Here is a 21,415-nt window from a genome sequence, read left to right as displayed (position 1 = left end):
TAGATAAACACAGAGTAAAATATTTCACTGGGATTGCTATACTATTTCACACTTGATTTTTCATGGAGTGTATTAGTGCTAATCTTTTTTTGTTTTATTTCCATCATTGTACTTTCACACCCAATGCTATGTGATGTCAGTGACACAAGCCTGAAGTAGGCCTTTCAATGCCTTCACCAACTTACATAGTCAAAAATGTGCCCAGAGGCCTGCAATATTTCAAGAAAATTTCACTTCAGCTGAAGTAACTGTGGCCAGTATTGTTGACATGCCAGATTCTTTGGCTAATCACTTGCTCAGTCTGATATAAGCGGGCTATGCTAGAGCCTTGCTTTAGTGTTTTGGGTTGTGTAGAATTTTTTGAAACGAACTCATTTTTCAACCTCAACCTTCTGGAGACTGTAGATGACCTTGTAGGGACTCTTAACTTGTTGAGTGAGATGGCTGAAGTGTTGGGAATGCACGTCTCCTGGGCCAAAACAAAGATCCAGGCATTTGGGAATGCCTTGGATGCTGCCGTCAAATCCGTGTCTGTCAATGGTGAGAGCGTAGAAGTTGTAGAGCAGTTCACCTATCTTGGCAGCTTAATCCATCAATCTGCTGACTGCAAGGCTGAGATCAACCACAGACTTGGACCCAAGCGAAAGTCAGTGTCTTTCAGTCCTTGGTCCTTCCGCTATGCTCTTTACAGGCCCTGAGGTTGACTGATGACCAGAGATGCTAACTGGTGTCCTTTGTGACAACTTCTCTTCGGTGCATCTTTGCGAATCGTTGGCTGTAAGCAACTGTGTGTCTAATGCTGACGTGCTCAAAAGAGCAGCGATGGGAAGGGTCAGCTCCTTGATACGGGAATGGCAGCTGCTCTTCAATGGGCATCTGGTACACTTTCCCAGGCCTGATCCAGCTCCCTGCATACTGGGTGCCTAGGACCCGGTGGGCTGGTCCAGACACTTGGGATGACTGGGGGCCAGTGGAGCTGTGAGGATACCTGGAGACATGGGGCATGGGCCTGGAGGATGGCCATCAAGTTGCCTGTGCAGTACAGGATCAAAGTGCCAAACCGGCATGCTTGAAATGTTGGGAGAATTTGTAACAAAATTTTCAAGGAAATTTTAAGGAATTTGCTTGGATATTTAGAGGAATTTAATTTTTCTCTTTTTCTTTTTTTTCTTTTTTTGGAGCTTGGGAAATTTATTAGTACTTATTTTTGTTTCAAACCGGACTTGGAATTTTTGTTCAGATGTTTGGTGGAATTCCCCATCGTTTCATGGAATTTTGGAAAATGCATTGATAATTTGAGAGGAATTTTGATTAAAAAAATGTAATTTAGGGAATTTACTTGAATATTTTAAGGAATATAAGTGGATTTTTTGGGGAAAATTTTATCCAAATGTTTATGCGTTATGGTCGAGCTGCATAGTTTCAACCACACAATGACCAGAACTGGCCCTTAAACCAGTTATAATTAAATTTCTTGTAATTATTATTATTATAATTTCTTTAAGCTATAGTCAAAATCAAAGTTAAGTTGAAAAATAAAACCTTTATCCCTGCAAAGTTTTGATTCTGTTAATGTAAGTTACATAACTGTGATTCCTTCCATTGAAAGGCATGCCTATAACATAATCAAACCTGCAGATCAGCAGCATGTACTTATCAGTTTCAGTTAATTTAAAAAAGCAAAAACCTTTTAAATGACCTTATATCTAAAGTGAACTGAATGAAAAGATATCTGTGTACAAATAACCTGGACAGTGGAGTCATGAAAACCTTTGCTGTTTGTGTCATACCAGACGGTCCAGGATCAGATGTAAGTTTTTCTATAAATCTGGACATTTTTTACTCTGAAAATAAAGAAAGCCATAGCTTTTGAACATCCAGAGATGTGTTTTTGCACCCCAGTATGAACAGGATGGTGTCTGTAGTTGCAGTTGTGGAGGTGGTGGGGAAGGAGGAGGAGGAGGGGGAGGAGGAGTGGAGAGGGGGGGTGTTGGAATCAGTGACATTCTTCAAGGCCAGTGTAAGATTAAAGACCCAGGCTGTCGGTCCTCTGATCATATATTCACAAAAGATACCCTGTGAAGAACATATCTTTAAAGAGAAGCTGGCTGAAAATAAGACCACTACTTGTGAATATTTGTGGCAGCCCATTATACATATCATATAAATGGTCCATTACTGAGTAAGGAGATTACACCCTGGAGAGTTTTTTTAGTTACCCTTCTCTTTTTCTATTTGCCCTCTTTTTTTTGGCACAGTCCTGTGAGCAGCTGCCTCCAGTGGCATGAGTTTGTCCTCTGTGATGTTTTATGTGTGGGAACTTCATGGATCCGAGGTTTGGATTTGGCCGGGGGAGCTTTATCTTCTTTTTCTTTTGGGTTGTACGGAATCACTCCAACATTATGGCATAGTGGCATTGAACTCTAAGCACACTGATAAAAAAAAAAAAAGAGAGAGAGAAAAAAACTAACAGCCTTGGGCGTAATGTGCAACCAGAAGCATTTATGCAGAAATGAAAAATGTCAATAGTGCTCCCTTCCATAATATTGCCTATTTCACTGGCACATAACACAGGCCTGTGACTCATGAACATAAATTCAGTGCGCACACTACAGTAAACGGAATAATGATTAATATAACTTTCATCATGGGGTTTGCCTCACTTAGTGTGGCCTTGGGTCCTTTAATAGTCACAGCACAGTGGAAAATTTAATAGCTTACTACTCTGCATGTCCTTCAAATAAAACGTTTCCATAATGGACCCTTACTAGTAGCTCTGTATGTACTTAAACCGCACTGTAAGAGTTGCCCTTTCTCTATACTTTGAAAGAGAGTTCACCCAAAGATAATTCAACTAGATCTCAGGATTACAGCTCCTGAATAGAAAAAGAAATGGCTAAGCTGCTTAATATAATAATCAAGTGTCTCAGGTTGCTCTTAATTCAATTGTTTCTGTTAACATTTCCAAGCTTTGTCAATCAATGTGTGCGCCTTGTCTTTAAAGCAGAGGAGTCATCCATTCTGGCACCATTTAAACATCAATGTCTCATTTTTGCTAAATGGCAGAGGAAAAGATAATTGGCATGTGTGCATGCATATTAATTAACTGATAATGAGACGATAAGGCCTCTTCTCTATCTGCAGATGTGGAACCACTAATCAATTGGCAGTGAAATGGGCTAAAAATGCGCTTCTTTTATCCCACGACTGAAATTAAAAACCTATTTAGAACCACATTTTCCAACAAAGTGCTTTTCATTTATCTTCTCCAGCACATTATTCAATCACACTTTCCATTTGTATAATGGTAATATTTTCATGTAATTTTCCACTGCCTCTGAGATGGGTATTTTTGATATGGCTTTGTGAAATAGCTATTCCATTCCAGCTCCATTCACCGGCAGGTAATAAACTTACAACCTATATTTCAGATTAAATGTCTTCAGCAAATGGAGCCAGTCTCAGATGTCTAGGAGTGATGTGGAAGATCACTTCTGCCCTCTGGTGGTGACTGAGAATACTCCAGCATGATCATGCATGCCATCTGGTGGCAAAAACAGGAGAGTGCCTGAAGATTTTTTCCCCCAACTCTTGGCAACGTGTCATTATTTTGCTGTATAAAGCACTCGCTGTCTGTTTAAATGAGGAGCCTCTGATATGTAGAACATGTTGAAGAGCTGTGAGAAATCCTCAGCTGGAACATAAGCCGACTATCTTAAAGGGTTGCTGCTCTAGCCTGGAGCAGAAATGGAAGCTTTTGAAAGAGTGTGACTGTAACTATCAGCACTGACCAGAGGTGTGTGTGAGCTTCACAGGAGGATCACTTAACAGCTGTAACAAGAAACAAAGACCAAGCAGAATGTGCCACAAGGGGATTTACAGAGATCTAAATGAATGCTTAAGAAGAATGAAAATGAAGCACAGGTGCACAAAAACACTACATAATATTTGATTCAATGTTTTATCACAAAATATTTCCTGCATAATGAACACATTTGTCTCCAGAAGTGTGTCTGAATTTGTGTGTAGAATGACACAAAGGTTGATGGACAGTAGTGCGGCGTTGCCCCCTCCTCCTGACAGGCCCTCCTTCACCCTGGACAGGCCAATCTGTACCCACTGCAACACAGACACACACAGCCCATCTCAGTCACCACACAGCCCATTTGTCATGTCAAATAGCCTAAGAAAAGACATGGCGGTCAAGTTATAGAGGTGATTGTATCAAAGTGACCCCAATGCACTGGTCATAAATTGCTTGCTTTGTGTTGAGGTACTTTAACTTTGCTCCTCTGATAGAAATAAAAACTGAAAAAGGATGCAGTAAATGTAGATTTTGGTTATTTGACAATGTTTGAGAAGTGAACCTGTTAAAACAGATTTTTTTTGCAGGTGATGTTCCTTACTTTGAGATAATTCGGCACTCAGGTGGAACTTTCTGTTTTCTCATCCTTGTCCTGGTCTGTTGTTCCATTACTTCCCTCTGTAGACGCCTCCTTAGTTGAAGCAGCGGTCTTCGGCCTCTCCTCTGGCTTCTCAGAAGGATCCACTACCTTGTCACCCCGACTTGTGTTGCAGCCCATGATTTTGACAAAATACAAGAGCCCACAGCTTTCTGCTCTGCCGATGGATGAATAGAGTGTTCAAACACTGGTCTTAACCTTTAAACCTGTATACATGTTTTGGACTTAATACTTTTGTTTCCAATGGCAACCCCAAGACTTCCTGTCGAGTTTGGGTACCTGACGCCGTGTGTGTTTGGTTTTCCTTCACAGCTCTTTGTCTGTAGGCTATTATTACCTCCTAAGCAACAGTGGTGGAGTATTAACTCAGAGCATGGTTACTGATAAACACAGTAGGGGATTTAGTGTTAATCAGAGGAGAGCCATGGTCGCCACCTTTACAACATTTGATGTGATGGAGTTCCTGCATTCTTTCAGTCATAACAAGCAAAGCTGTTTTCATATTTGCTCAGACAATGTCAAGTGATGACCTGCTGAAGATGTATGATGAGGTAGATGAATGGATATTAAACCATAAGTAAGCATATAAAGCATATATAAAGCGTATAATTAGATTTGTTCCAGGCCTAAAGACATGTTAATAGTATTTACATATGTGAGATTAAGTTATAATGCAGAGCTGACAAGATAATACTATTTGTTATTTATTTCAAAGATTTTGGCATGTCCTGTAGTTTTTGGCTCTTTCCTTCTTTCTTTTCTTTTTTCTTTCATTTTTATGATAAAAGTAATAAATAGGTAGCAACAAGAAACTGCATTGAAACAATGAAAGAGATATCTAAAATCATGAATAAAGAGATAATGAAAGCAAAAAATTCAACAAAATCTGTAAAAGATCAAACAAAAAAATGAGGTTATTAAGGTATTGAAGAATGAAAGTACCACAGGTAATTTCACGTGGTGTGCCTCAAAGTTTAGTTTTAGGACTGATTTTATTGTCTATTTATGCTGTCCCTTGGCCAGATTATTCAGAATTACATGGTCTCATTTCATTGCCCTGCAGACAATGCACAGATAAACTAGCCTTGAGACCTGAGAACCCTGGAAACCTAGCTGCAGTCAGTGACTGTTCAGATCAACTGCTGGGTGGCACTGAACTTTTAACAACTTGACAATTCCCAATTAAAAAAAAAAAAAAAAGTCCACATCCCTTCAAGACAATCAAACATAGACTTGTTTCACTTTCAACAAATATAAAATTAACAGCCAGAAATCTGGGAGTTCAATTTGAATTAAACCTAACCTTTGCAGCACACGTCAGAAAAGTACAGTCTTGCTTCTTTCATTTATGCAGCATCCCCATATTAAAACTGATACAACCCCAGTCAGACATGGAAAAAGTCATTCAAGCTCTTACTTTTTCCCGTCTCAATTATTGCAACTCTCTTTTTTCTGGTGTAAGCCAAAAACCCCTCTCTCACCTCCGACTAAAATGCAGCATGTAGACTTCTTTACCAGACAATATCACATAACCATAATTTCAGCATTTATACTGTACATTGGCTTCCTATTCATTTTTGAATTGGTTTTTAAGATTTTACTCTACTTTTAAGGCACTAAAGGGTCTGGCTTCAAGCTATATATCAGAATTATTAACTCCCTATGAGCCAGCCCACAGCCTTAGATTTTCCAGTGAGGTCCTCCTGGTCAATTCAAATTCGAGACTTAAAACCAAAGGTGATAGGGCTTTTTCCATCAGGGCCCCTCAACTTTGGAACAACCTGCCTGAGAAGATAAGGCATGCAGAATCAGTGATATCTTTTGCACGGTTATAGACTTGCTTTTATGTGATGCCGTCTTCTTATTCCTTATTCTTTCATTAATTTCCCCTCCTTTTTATCTCCCTTCTGTTATTATGATTATTATCATTATTGTTTATACTATTTACTCATTTATTACATGTTTAAATATGTTTTAATTCACTTATTGTTTTAATTTTACCTGATCTTACTAGTTTTGCATTTTTCTTTTAATGCTTTTGTTTGCTTTCAGTCTTTCCCTTCCTCATATTTATGCTTTTACTTTTCATTTCCCTTTTTTTTACCTTAGCTTTCTTATTCTTCTTAGTTTTTATTATCTATTCATTACTTTTTGAATCTTTGGGTTCTGTGGTGTCATGAGACATCTTAGATCTTACTATGTTTTTGGATGTCCCAGGTCATATAACTCCCTGGGATGTTTTAGTTCTTACAATATCGTAGGATGTCTCAGTTCATGTGATGTCTGAGAGTGTTTTAGTCGTAATGACACATCACATTGTCTGGGTAATAATGTTGCTTGGGTTTTATAGCTTGGGATTTTTCATGGTTAGGTTCTTCTACCTTGACTGTTCTCTTGAGTTTGTTTGGGTGCCTTATATTGCTTTGCTGTCTTCATCTCATTTGGGTTCTGCTGCTTTGTTTTTCTGCATGTCAACGCACTTTGTAAGCCCTTGTTTGTAAAAGTGCTATAGAAATAAGTTATCATATTATCATTTTTATGAAAGAATAATAAGAAATCAGATAAGTAAACTGAAGGTAGAATATAACAAGAAATAGAATAGACCTCAAAAAAGTTTTAAAAAGTCTGTTAGCAGTGATTTAAAAGATACTGCTCCTAATCTTCTGAGGTAGGCTGTTCCAAAGTCGGGGCCCTGATGGTAGAAGCACATCTTTGGTTTTAAACCTGACTTTGGAACAAGCAGAAGGCCTACATGTGAAGATCTGAGACTGAAGCTGGCTCGCAAGGGGTCAGTAGTTCTGATCTGACTGGTTTCAGAGTCTTGCATACTTTGAAACAAGTAAAACCTTAAAATAAATTCTAAAACCAACAGAAGGCAAATGTAGGGAAGCTCAAATTGGAGTGATGTGATATTTTCTGTTTGCACTCAAGGCACCAAAGCTGCTGAGATAGGTAGAGCTTTTTGAACTAAACAGTATTAGTTCTGGTCCGAGGTGATGGGTGAAGAAAGGTTTGCACCTTTTCACAGTTTATAGAGCAGGCAACTAATCTGTCAGAAATATCTAACTGGTTGTGAGTTCAAGCGAAATGTTGCCCAAACACACTGATAAACTTCTTTGAAGTCATAAACGATCTCAAAGAAAATGCAAATAGATCTGATTAGTAGAGACAGGCCTTCAGATAAGGCACTGCCCTATAAATAGAACCAAAGCAAAACTGGGCCAAACAACACGTCTCCAGAAAACTATGGAAACCAACCAAATCCAAACTAACCTTAAATGCCAGATGGATTTGTCTCACCAGTGAGAAACACGGAAACGGGCGTATCCATCTGCTTTGCAAGGTTAAATCTAAACAGTATTTGGGGTTAAATCCTTTGATGAGAATGCACACAAAGAAAATTTAAATAAATGAGGATATTGTGGCAATACCTTTACAGGCACAGTGAAACAAGCCACGGACCCAAAGGCAACACTCAAGAGACAGGAAGAACAGACTCAAAAGTCTGTTTAATCAGATAAAAACTTTACATGACATCCAAAATTTCAGGCAATGTGCAAAGTTCAAAAACCACATCATCACACAAAGTTTTAAATAAGCACTCACAGTAAATTAATGACTGCTGTTAAAGAGATCAAGATGAACAACACAGACAGGAGGAACAGAGACTCAATATTCAGAGATAAAAATATTCAAGTCACGACTACATGGTAGTATTAAATAAAAGCATGTTTATTTATTTATCCAAAACACTGATTTCTTGTAAAAACTGGGCATATTTGAGAGACAAATACACATTTATATAAATAAATATTGCACCACAGGTTAGTCATTTTTCCTTTAAATAGTTCAAACAAGCTGACATACCTTGATGTTTGGGTTGTATTAAGACAGAAGCTAATGATATGACCGAATGTCAGTATCAAACTTATTCAGCTAATTTCTCATATATGTCAAACAATGCCAACACACTTCTTTTCTTTTAGAAATATATATAACTAAAAATGTAATTTCAGGGTAAATAAAAAAAAAAGAAAAACATTGCACTGAAAAGTTCATAAAAGCATCTCAAAGTTCATCAGGATCCTCTAGTAAAATATACCATTGAACAGAAACATGGATATGTGTGAAGCTTGACATTAAATCATTGTGCATGCTTTAGGGGAGCAGACAAGTCTATCTTTCACAACATAAAGCAGTTCAATGGTTTCCTTGTATCTCAGTGGCAACCAGATTTTATGCAAAGAATAGAAAAAAAGCAATTTCTAACATTGATTTAAACATCTTCATATACTTGTAAGGAGGAGCAGCCAGGCACAACCATGAAATGCACTGTGGCTTATGTTGTGTTGGTAAAACTAAGAAATACCCAATTTCTAAAACCAAAAGCAACTTCAGGATTAAGAATGAGAAATCTGATGATAACTTCCTTTAGAGAGAAGCCTTTTAGATTAAGACTGGGCATCCAGGAGTGCTAAATGAGGAGCTTGTTGAGATGTTTTTCTGTGATAGTTTTTTTTTTGTGAAGTAGTCTTTGTGACATCGCTGATTTACTGCACATAGACCTCTCCTGCTTTGTACCAGTGACAGGTTTGTGTGAGTCTTAATGATTAATGCTATGTCTTTCTTGTGCATGATATGTTTGTTAACATATTTATTTAAAAAACTTATGCAGCACTTGGAGTCAAATTTTCCCAAGGGGACAATAAAGTGTATTGTATCGTATTGAACTATATCGTATATCGTATCGTACTGCTATGAATAAAGACCCTAAAAAGACATTTCTGTGTGCTGACTGTTCAGTTTGCTTACAAGTCTTTTTTTGTTGTACACCTGAGAAGCTTTTGTTTTTTTGAGTGGGCTCTTTAGTTTCAAACCCAACCTATAAAATAGCACTGACCACTGAGCTAAGAGTCTAAAGTGTCTGATTAAAAACACCAAGGGAGTCGGTGTCACAGAAAGTGCAGGGGAAAAGAGAAAAAAAACTGTGCATAATTAAAGCTCTTGGCTACTGAAAACACTCATTTTTGAGATAGCCTAAATAAAATTTATAAGATAAAATAAAATGAAAACAAAGCTACATATTGCTTTCTTCAAACACCTTCATAAAAGCAGAGTGAAACTTCATGCTCTTAGGCTGGACCTGCAGGTGGCTCGATCCCTCGCTGCTGCTCGATCATTCTCCACTTCCCTCAGTCTCCTGTTCAAAGCTGAAGGACCATCCAAACGACGCCTTCTCACAAGAGGACACCCATCTCCCTCCTCTTCCTCTGCTCCATTCATTGATGAAGCATAGGATCGCTTGTTGGGGATCCTGCCTGAGATCATATTATTGATCTCACGCAGACGCTGTGGAAAAAAAGTATATTTGAAGCAATATTTGACAATGAATTAATCTCTTGACCAACAATTTAGCTTTTTAATGAACACATTTCATCTGCACAGAATGCAAATAAAGTGCAATTTACAGGTAGACATTTGTAGACTTAAGCTTGAGCACAGACCTCTGAGCTGCTTGAGCTGAAGTAGTACGTGTATATGGGTGTCCTTTGGCGAGTGCTTTCCCTGTTGTACAGAGAAATGTTCAGGTTGCTGGGAAGACGGTTTCTGCGAGGAGATGCTCTGTTCTGCACAGGATATGGAGTCGTACGGGGAGTGCCAACCTGCACAGAATCACACAAAACCCATCTCAAGAAATGAATCTAGAAATTCTAGTACTACAATTCAATTTCCTTTACTATTTGTTTCTGAAACATCAGCTTTTATTATTTTTCTCTTACTCAGTTTATCCAACAAAATTCAAATTTCAAATGGTTCACGTACCCCAGGAGGTGGTGCAAACTGCTTGGCAAAATTTTCCATCTTTTTATGGTAGACTTGGTCGTAAAATGTATTCAGGTTTCCCCTTTCCTCCTGACAAGGTGCTGGATAATGTGCTGATGGCGTATCAGGGGTCAGAAAATGGGTGCTGTGGTCTGAAATATCTGTAACCAATAATAAAATGTGAATTTAAGGAACACTGTTCCTTCATCACTGGTAGAAAGCAGATTATAAATTGTGATATATTGCGGTAACTTGACATGTTATCTAGTATTTTGTTCCATAAGCCCCCCTATACTGTAGTTCTCAGAACTACAAACAAGAATATGATGTTTTGAAAGGGCTTTAATACAGGAAAAATGTTGCAGAGCTGGAGTCTTCTTCTGCCTACTATCAGAAAGCTGCTGCTCTGATGTTGGAGAGTACATGACTGGTATTTGCTGCTTACATATGGACTTTTTCTGTGAGCAGAGTTGAAATAGTCTTTTTCATAAAAATAAATGAGGCCATGAGCAGAAATTTTAAGCATATTCTTAATTTTACATTTGAATGCCCTTGCCTTATAAATACTGTATATCATTTTTTTTATCAGACCTATATGGCAACCTATGCTTTTTCCTCAGATGCACAGCCTTTAGATTTACAAACATATTTATTGAAGACTTTCTTACTGTTGCTTGCAGGGGAAGAATTTTTGGAGTTTCTTCCAGATATCAGGACTTTTTGGTAAACCTGTGAACAGAAAGTGTATTTGTTACTTCCCATACAGAACTAATATTTCCATAACAAACATATTAAACTCTGTTAATAAACTTTCAATCTTGTTATTCACACAAAACAAAAATGTCCATTTACATTTGAACAAACTAACATTGATTAGATTTAAACTATCCATATTCAAGGCTAACTAACTTCCTGGGATTAAACCTGAAAGTGTATGTCTCATCTACATGGATCTGTATTGAGTGAAACATGACAACATTGATTTTGAGGTGAATAAGTGTCAGTTTTAACTGTTTTTGTTTTAAAGTCAGGGGTAATGTCCAGAGAAATAAAGAGTAATGCTTAAAGTAAAAACATACACTTTCTCTGGCAGGCTGCTGATCCATGTAGGCCTCCATTATGCGCTTGAAGGTTAAATCCATGCCGGTGATCTGTAAATGCAAAAACCCTTTGTAATCATTTTCTTTGTTCTTCAGAATTGACGAAGCAAAGGTACCACACCTGATTAAAAATCCCAAATAGCAAGTCTTTAGTCCCAGCCCATTTATGGTTAAAAGGAAATATAAACATCAATTATGAAACATTTTTTTCAGTAGTGAATTACTTTGATGAAAAGGTAATGAAGACATTACATTGTAATGCATCTGTGCTATGTTACTCTACCCTCCTTTTGCAGAATAAAACTGAACTACGGATTCCTGTTCAAACCTGACATGTTAGTAGACTGTTACATAAACTGTACTTAATTGGATATTTTATACACACCTTTAGGAAACACCCCACTAGGGGCTGCATAGACTAGTTGACTTTACTGCTGTGTGATGACTCTTTGCTTGAAGTCAACTAGTCACTCATCAGAAGATCAGATATTTATTTGGTTGTAAATGCCGATAAACCAAACTAATGGTCAATACAAGTTCAAATACAAGTTACCAGGGAACATCCCATCAATTTTAACTACACAAAGCTCACCGACTGAGCTAGTTTCAAAACTATAAATATTCATTTTCTTAGTGATCTGAGCAATACTAAGATTTTTAGAGGGTATTTTATGGGTGGCCTTAGGTGTCAATGGGTTAAATAAAGGCTAAATTAACATAAAATTAAACAATGGACACCAAGAAGATGGCAGGTATGTTATGTGCCGCTTTAGAAATCTAGAGATAGCACATCAGGATTCTTTTTTGGTAAATTTGGATTATGATTTGCAAAATATAGATTATCTTCTCCTGTAGATTCAATCATGATTTCATCAATGTTTAGTCAGTGTCGGCTCAACTTTTGTCACATGAAAGTCGAATTTAAAAATTCTCAAGTCACACAACCCCTACACCCTACACTGTTTGGGAAGGGCAGAACCTTATAAAAAATATATACATCTGTACTTTAGAAATGTGATATTTCTTACACTATGTGAGGTTTGTAACATTATTTTATGTCGTCCAGCCTGTAGGTCCTGCTGTGTGATGTTACTTTGGGGTGTCTGCAGTGTGTAACCTATTTTTAATACCACTGTTCATTCTCTCATCACCGTTTGATACCATCCTTGACATCATTTAGATGACAGTGCCGTCTGTTTTGGAGAATCCTAATGTGAACTTATGAGAGTGTGTAAATAATTTTCCAGGACAGCACAACATTTCCAGGACTCTTAGCCTTGTCTCTTTTGTGTGAGTACATTTTTCATAAATGAAAAAATAGTCAACTGCTTTCTATGTTTCAGGATGTGTGAGAATCCTGTTCAGTTTGACTTTTCACAGATTTAAGGATTTATATCAGCATACACTCCAGTGTGTATCACTATGTGAGAAAATAAATACATCCCTCAGAGATATCTCAGCCTACCTGTGGTATGATGTAAATGGCGCACATGAGCAGCTGGTCAAGGTGACGATCCATCATGAGATCAGTGAAGTGGACCAGGGAGTGTTTGAAACAGGTCCAAATCTTCATTCGCAGCTCTTCAGAAATCTTCAGTTTGTAACACAAGTCCTTCAGACGCAAGCTCATCAGCATGTACACCTGGAGTAAGGAAGAAAAATACACAGCTCATTGACAATTATACATTACATTGATGAGATGGTCAAGACCTGATGTGAGTATAGGAAATATATTACTATGACAAAAACATTTGTAGAGCGCAAATATTTTGGTTGATACTAACATTCACCAACATTTTTCTCAATTTTCTTAGCTAAGAGCAAAACTTAAATGACATGCTTGCGCAAAATTATCAGTTACTGAGTTTCACACTTTCTTTTTTAGTAAAGCAATGTTTCTTTAAAGTGGAAAATGTTGAAAAACGAACAAACAACATACACTAGGCCCGTAAGTTCCAACATCTCACAGCATTAGAGCTTTAGGAATAAATGTAATATCAAAATGTGATTATTCTGAGGGAAAAGGGGAAATGGTCCCCATATCTTATATTTCCAGTTATCCTCGTCCTTGATCTAACTAGTTCCAAATCTGCAAATATGTTCTTATAACTGTGATGTACATAATTCCTAATTTACGCCCTGTCTAAGCAGCGTATTATTCAGTATATTTATTTTTATTGTTTATATCTACTACTGCTGCTACTAAATATCATCAGCTTTATTGGGTTTCATCTTGAACAGTTGAGCAGCTACTTTATTTCTTGTACTAGGAGTCCAGCAAGGAATCTTCATTTATTTTTTAATGTATTACTTAATCTCTTTGACTCTCCAAGGCTGCATTTACACTTCAAGCCTTGTACAACTTAGATTTTTGGATCAGATCTGTTTTTATCTTGTGAGTGTGTGTGTGCGCTGTTCATATAACTTTTTAAGATTGTCTTGCATTAGACTCCTGAGCGAACCTGATAGATCCACATAAAATAAAGGTGGCCTAAATCTGATTAATATCAGATTCTATGTCACTTGTGCTGTTTCAACTGTCATGATCAAATCAGATGTAAGTCACATAGAAGCACAAAATCAGATCAGGTCACTTTGGCCTGCTGTATGATTGCAGCATAAATCCCTTTCAATCAAGTGTGACTTTTGTATGCCATGTACATATGGTCCTGCAGTACAATGCCTTTATACAGGCATATCATGGGCATTTTGTTATGATAATTCACAGAAGCATGAATCAGCTTCCAGTAAAGTAGGACACGGCATTCATCAAGTTAAGAAAACAGGTGCAAACAATTCAACAGTTAATTAAAAAAAAAAAAAAAAGTTTTATAAATCTGCCTCAGACTGGCCACACTGGATGACTTTCAGATCTTAAACATTATAAAAAATATGAGAGGTTATAAGGACAGTTTCCACTGATTTTTGAATTTCATAATCTTCTGTGTGCACAAACCAAACGACTCACTCAAGCCTTGGCCACACACCTAAGGGGGCAGCCTAAAGTTGGAGATCTACTTCTTGTTATTATGTGACTGCAGACAAATGATGACCACCACGTGTCCTGTGCATTGCATGACACAGACATGAGATGCAGTATACATGTGTTTGCATTAATTATGTTTTTTCTTTTTTTTAAAATCTGATTAACATTATTTGGCACCATCATGAAAAAGTGAACAAAGAGACATTCAATTGTTCTCATCAACTGCTGAGATAACATCTATAAACTTATTGTAACAATCATGCACAATGTACCTGAATAAAAAACACGTCAAGCATTGCATCCATGCATAGAGAAAATGTTGTATGTGTGTTTCAAAGTGATATAGGACACAAACAGACAAGTAAAATTCAATAAATAATGGATGTTCAAAGTCCTAATGTCATACTAAATCATCTGGACTAGAGCTTATCTGACCACATTTTACAAAGTGGACTGTATCATTTTAAATCAGTGTATGGTGCAAAAGTATCAAAGAGTCTCTGCATGCATGATCAGTTAGCTCTTCTCTCTTGGGGCAAAAGTTAAAAGAAGCTTGCCATGGAGAATTGCCTTTAGCTGTGCAAGCATGAGATTATTCAATTTGGGTGGATTCACTGACCTTACGAGCAAATATAATGAAACCCTTGCTTCTTCTTTGCCTGTTTTGATCTGACGTGGAAGGCTGCTGGTCGTGGTCTGCAGGCGCTGCCCAAAACAAAACAGATCAGAGGACACTTTGGCATACAGTAGAGGAGTATACAATTAAGAGAAGGTAATCAGAACAAGGCAACACACGATAACTGCATTGTACCTCCTGGTAGGCTTCCATCAGGAGCTAAATCAGTCCTACTTGGGTCGTCAAGCATGTTAGGAGGCATCACCTGTATTTGACACAAAATGCCTGTTAAAAGCTGCAGAAGTGCATTCAATAATGATTAATGATTTGTTCCTGTAGAAGGACACATCTAAAACGTTTTTCCTACTAGTGTTGGGTCAAGAGTTTCTGTGGGTTTTTTTTAGGAACCTGTTGGCAGGTAGGCAGTTGGCCCTCATTGGCTCTAATATCCTCCCACAGGGGTGAGTCACTGGTCCAGGCCAAACTCTCCAGAATTTTCTCCTCCACCTTAGCGAGGTCTCTGAACAAAGTACAAGGTAGGCCCTCTCTTAACCGCAACACCGGCTCAATCACCTGTCACACCACAGGGAAAAACACAGCAAAGTGAGGTATGCTTAAAGTTTGAGTGGTCAGGGATGTTGCTCTTGGATTAAAACCTTATATCTATGCTTTCTCCCCGAACTATTCTCAATAGTGTTTGTTTAAACCTATTCTATCCTGTATACTTTTCACAAGACAACAGTTTATGTTTTTGTATTACTGAGCAGTTAACTGAGACTGAACATTGTGTGAATGTCAAAATCTAAGAAGGATAAACTGAAATATTTATGTGTAAATGGGTTTAATACACTGTTTTATCACTAAATGTCACATACATAGGTACACAACTACAATAAGCATATGTTCATGTTGAAATAATTTGAGATCAGACCTTTACAAAGTGATATGGTGCTAGTTTGAGGATCTGAAGGAGAAGAGGGAAGTCACACGGTAGCTTGTTGGAAGATATGGCCATCTCAAGACAGCAGGCCACCAGACAGCGCTGATAAAGTTCATTGTTCAAGGTGGACTGTGGCAAAAACAAGTCACACACATGCACACACATTAACAACAAAGATTAAAGTTTTACAAGGGTTTGATTTTAAAAAAAGAATGACAATTTAACAATACATGATATGATTTGAATCATAAAAGCTATGTTCACACTGCAGGCAAAAGTAACTCCTATGAGATGTTGTTGCTCATACAGTACAGTATATGACTCAACTGATTTTTTAATGACAGTTTGAACAGGACAAATCATAAGAACTTGGATCTCATCAGAGTTGTCACATTTCTGAGTTTTGCCCTAGATCAGAGACAATTCAGATCTTTTCAATGGAACTTCAATTTTAATAGACAAGATGAGGCTTTAATATCACTCTGTGTTATCGCCCAGTGCTAACGGTATAAGAGGGACAGGGGCTTACACCACAAACTAAGAATACCCCCACTAATCATTAGACAGGTTTTCAATAAAATGCTGGATTGGTAGAGTTTAACCTTTAAAGCTCTAAGCTATTTTTAAACATTTTGTCTCACCTGGACTTACTGTCTTAAAAATCTTGTGGTCCACAGTCAGGCTCTCAACATCCTTTTCTTTAGAACAACCACGATGTTAAGAGTATGTGTGCTGCAGTAATGTCTATAGAATTTTTTAAAAAGTTATGGTACTACAAAGACAAAATAAAAAACTAAATGAAAATTAGAGCTCAAAGATTTTTTTTTTTATGCACAGACTTCTTCTCCTATCTCTTCGGGACCAAACAGTACAAGGTAATTATTCTGGGACAAAAACATAGTATTACGCACATCTACATTTTGGTTGAAGTTAATATAAAATCTGTGAATTAATCTGCTGCCGTGGATCAGCAATTCTATTTAAGAAGCCATGGTGAGATCCCAAAATATTAATCGAGTGATCTGACAGGATGATAACTGCCTTATAAGATGCCATGACTTGTGGTTACATTATGATATGTTTGAAGTCCGATTGTTTGTATGACTATTAAGCAAAGGCAAATAAAACATCAAAATGTGTTCAGATGGAATTTTAAACAAAAAAGAAAATTCAGTTTTTTAAACCCAAGCAAAAACCTTTTTTTTTTTTGGAAGAAAAACATTTGTTTTCTAAGCAATATAAAACAACTGCATCAGTAGCATAATGCAAATAAGAAACAGATCTTGGACTTGTGTCCTTTTATTTATAAGACTACCTGCACTATTTAGGATACTGAATAGGGTTAATCAAATCTGATCTGAGGACAAAGGCTTGTAGTGTGTACATGTCTTTAGTGACTGCTACAGTGCCAGTTTTAGCCACAAGAGGTCACAACACTCACTGAGATATCATTGACGCCCAGCCTTTTCCTCTCCTGAACAGCGTGTTTCTCCAGGATACTGTAATACCGTGTCCTAGCTTGGAGGCAGCACCTTTTAGCCAACTCTGAATAATACCACACACAACATACAGCATATGTAATAGAAATAAATATAACAAGAATTTAGTTCACATAAAAAAGCAGACCTCCAGGCATTAAGGGGCCTGAAATGCTTGATGTGAGCAGGAGAGCTATGTCACCTCTGATGAATTGAGGGAATACTTTGTGAGTGTGTGTCTTTAATGACTAACATAATAAAATTCTGAGGTACAAATTTCACAGCAGCTTGATCATGTATACCACCTGATCATCAGCGTACCATAAGTCTCATTTCCTGCAGTGTCCCTTTGGTAATTCTGAAATGTGTTCAGCATGCTTCTCAGTCGGGTCTTTATTGGTTCAGTTGGATCTCTGCTGCATTCCCTAATTTAGAAGAATCACAAGAGTGTAGTGTCAGAAAAAATATGAAATAACAAAACAAAAACCCTCATGAGGTTTTAAAGACAAGAATTAAAAATAATAGTATAGGACAGAGACCTCTGCAACAGGGCTGAACAATACTGGAGAAAATGGCATTTTCATTCTGCAACATATACTGGGATTCATTGAAGGAAAGAATGAAACTGTACCAGATAAACAGTGTTTTAACTGCATTAATCACATTTTCAAACAAAATTGTATACTTTTTTGTATTCGTGTTTTTTTTTCAACAAGTCACATAAATGTGGCAACATAACATGTTTCAGGTCATGTGACTAACACTGATCGTCCTGCAGTGTGACGATTCTGTATGCATACATCATAACTGCATTTGAAAAACGATACATACTTTTCAGCCCCGCTCTGCAACATGTCATTATGTTGTGGTTTTCTATAGCTGGCTGAATCAGTGAAGCTGTTGTATTCAAGTATAACCCTCACCTTGTTATTCATATTCAATGATCCTATAAAACAGACAACTACATGAGAAAAGTACAGTGATGATGTAGTGCTAACCTGAAAATAGCAGCTAGGTTATCACTGGGGCCCAACCTGCTACTTCCTAGGTTGCCTTCAGGGTCAGTCGTCATGTTGACCTGTACACAGATGCACAACAATAAACACAAATACACACAAAAACATAAAAAGGATGAGAGTCAGAGCAAGAACAAGCATGTGATTAAGCAAACAAGCAACTTAAAAGTATTTTTAATTCCAACACCATGCTTCACCTTGAAATCAGCCCAGTGGTATGCAAAAGTTACCAGCTGTGCTACATGTGAGCAGGACACTACAGGACTCATTACGTAACTTTATTGAACAATGTGAATTGTGAAACTTCAAGAACAAGTCCACCTCACTGAGGACTCTTGGGTCATTCATTATCTCAGCACATTGTCACAGTCCTTTTCCAAATTGTGGTACTAATGGTTCTCAGTCATGATCTTTATTGCAACTTATGTTTCCCTAACCTTGCACAGCAGATGGATTCACCCGTTTCCATGTTTCTCACTGGCGAATCCATCTTACAAAGCTCCCATCTGAACTGTTTGGGTCCGGTTAGAAATTGACAGGACCGATCAGCGTAGAGGGGCAGTGCTTTTGGGCGCGACAGAGTCGTGATGTAAGCAAGCAGTGACAAGAGGCCAGTGCATCTATGGTGGAAGACATTAGTGTGGATGCTGCTAAAGCACCAGTTTTATCAGAACTTGAAGATATTTATTTGTTAAAAGAAGAACAAAGAACAGCATTGAGTTGTTTTCTTTTCATAAACGACAAAAGTCATGTACTGACATGTCTATAGTTGCCATGGATTGCGTTTTGCTGTTCTCTATGGATTTTATTCCTCTGTAGCTGCGACAACGTCATGTATTTTGTTGCTCTGATTGCCCCATAAAGTTGTGACAGACAGAACGTTCATCCAATCACCCTCCGAGTTTTTTTTCTAAGGCTCTGCCCTTTCCCAAACGCTGTCTATCAAAGGTTTTCCAGATGGACGTGTGAAACAAACCCATCTGGCGTGTCAGGTTAATGTTTCCCTTTTCAGCGAAAAGGCTGTTGGACAGTAAGATTTTTTTTTTACATTAAAGGCCCAGAAAGGACTTACAATTGTACTACACCTTTGCCATACAAAAGCTAAAATTCGAGACACTATGACCCAGCTACTGCCTTTTAATTATTATTATTTTAAACTTCAATAGAGATGTTATAAATGAGGAAAAAGGGGATTTTCCCAAATTATCCCTTTTTTGATTAATTGCAAGTTGCACTGCTTCTTCCTTTCTACAATGATAAACCTGGGTCAGGTCTGTTTTCTTGAAGATTTAGTTTCTTAAAGAGATGGACACATGATTCAGACACTTTGAAGCTCCAGCTGAATTCTTAACAAGTTATAAAACAGAATGATACATCTGTTGTTTATTGACAATTTAAGATCTTTAAGAGCAAAATAATTGTCATAACATAGAGTTGCAAGACAACAACCACAAGTCATCCAAATACCCGAGAGTCATATCTTCATCTAATTGTTAGATTTACTATTGATTGCTTCCTGCTGGTGGCTGAAGCTTTACTTCCTACCATTGAATAGTTTTACACTCATTGGGTTGAATTAAACTACACTCTTTAGTCTATGAGAGTAAAACCATAGCTATAAACTCTCAGTACATGCTACAGCATTTAGTTATAACACATGCAGAGGAGGATATGTTTAACAGAAAGAAAATGTTGAGCATTATCAGGGCTGTTATTTCAGAGAACTCAAGTCCAAAACAACAGAGTCAAACTACCTAAAGGTCTAGAAAGGCAACCATATTACAGCATTTTATTAAATAACTTCCCCTTATCGTTTCCTCACAGTTGATGTCAATGGAACTTGAAAACAATTTCTTTTGAAATAAATGGTAAATGATACATTTTCTGTTTGTATTGTAATGCAAATAGGACTATTTCTGGTGATTTTTAAAAGTCAGCATGGTGGTTTCCTTAAATTTAAACTTTAAAGTCTTTAATTTGGAGGTTGGCCAAATTCAGAGAAGTAGATGCCTTTAAAACTTTCACTTTCACTTTTAGTCACATGCTGGAAGCATTTAAAACCTTTAGCTGGAGTTGGGGGTCCAGTGTAGTTCAGCGGACCTCCTTACTGACATAGTTAAACATTACAGTCCGCCATTTCTCCACAGCACATGTTAAAAACCATTCTTCCTCCAAAATGGATACACAACAGCTTTAGTGTAACAGAAATATCATGTGTTGAACTTCTTTACACTTTTCTTTGAATGCATGAGGAGAAAGCAGACATTGGAAAATTGGTCCCACTATCCCTTGTCAAATCCACAGACCACAGAGCATGCATTAGAAAAACATGTTTACGAACCCGTTAGCATTCATTAGACAGAAGCTGACATTAGCATTTAGCCACTTCCTAGTTAACATTTTGACATTCAGAGACATGAAAGGAAAGGTTTGCATTTATAAACTAGTAGTTAATATGTATTAGATAACAGTTAGGTAACACCACCGTGTCATTCAGCCACTCCATCTTTAAAGAACAGCTTCAGTTTAGGAACAAGAAAACGTAAGTTAAAATCAGCTCATAGTTACTTACTGGTGCTGCTGAGCGTCTCTGTTGAGTTCAGGATCAAGATTAAAGGGTCTTTAAGTATGGAACCCCCCTTAATGTCTGCTACTCCCAGCAGATGGCTGAGGAAAAGGGCATTAAATCTCCTAGCTGTCAAATATACAAGTTCAAGTCACTCGCGTCAAGCGGACAAGCTTCCCGCGCTTTAAGGAGAGGAAGTGTGTAGGGAAGTGACGTATCACAGGAGGCGCGAGCAACGCTGGGACAAACGAGGACATAACATTCTGGCTTCCCTACGACATAGTTATCATTTCTAGACTCAGGCTTTTCAGATAGATCTCCATTGAAGTTTAAGTAATTTGTCTGAAATGTTGGGATCATTTGCTGTTAAGATTGGATGTTTCTGACATTTTCATGGAATTTTGGAGAATGTATTTGTATTTCTCTT

The 21,415-nt window shown here is 37.5% G+C and overlaps 1 protein-coding gene across 2 annotated transcripts; it reads right to left on the bottom strand.

The window, feature by feature from the left end:
• Positions 1-8,221: 8,221 nt before the first annotated feature.
• LOC121512301 (retinoblastoma-like protein 2) lies at positions 8,222-21,130 on the bottom strand. Of its 2 annotated transcripts, XM_041791501.1 has the most exons (14): positions 20,995-21,130; positions 18,405-18,484; positions 17,728-17,831; positions 17,370-17,473; positions 15,920-16,057; positions 15,397-15,561; positions 15,184-15,253; positions 14,992-15,077; positions 12,852-13,028; positions 11,366-11,437; positions 10,955-11,015; positions 10,287-10,447; positions 9,968-10,126; positions 8,222-9,812 (listed from the first exon to the last, which is right to left on the bottom strand). In XM_041791501.1, exons 2-14 carry the CDS (start codon positions 18,476-18,478, stop codon positions 9,588-9,590), a joined length of 1,596 nt encoding a protein of 531 aa, XP_041647435.1. In that variant the 5' UTR covers positions 18,479-18,484; positions 20,995-21,130; the 3' UTR covers positions 8,222-9,587. The 2 variants fall into 2 exon arrangements, with proteins under 2 accessions (XP_041647435.1, XP_041647444.1); XM_041791510.1 differs by lacking the exons at positions 17,370-17,473; positions 18,405-18,484; positions 20,995-21,130 and having other exon boundaries at positions 17,728-17,790.
• Between the last annotated feature and the right edge of the window lie 285 nt (positions 21,131-21,415).

The sequence above is a fragment of the Cheilinus undulatus genome, linkage group 1 (assembly GCF_018320785.1).
Source record: "Cheilinus undulatus linkage group 1, ASM1832078v1, whole genome shotgun sequence".
Classification (NCBI taxonomy): Eukaryota; Metazoa; Chordata; class Actinopteri; order Labriformes; family Labridae; genus Cheilinus; species Cheilinus undulatus.
This window is presented reverse-complemented; position numbering and strand designations above follow the sequence as displayed.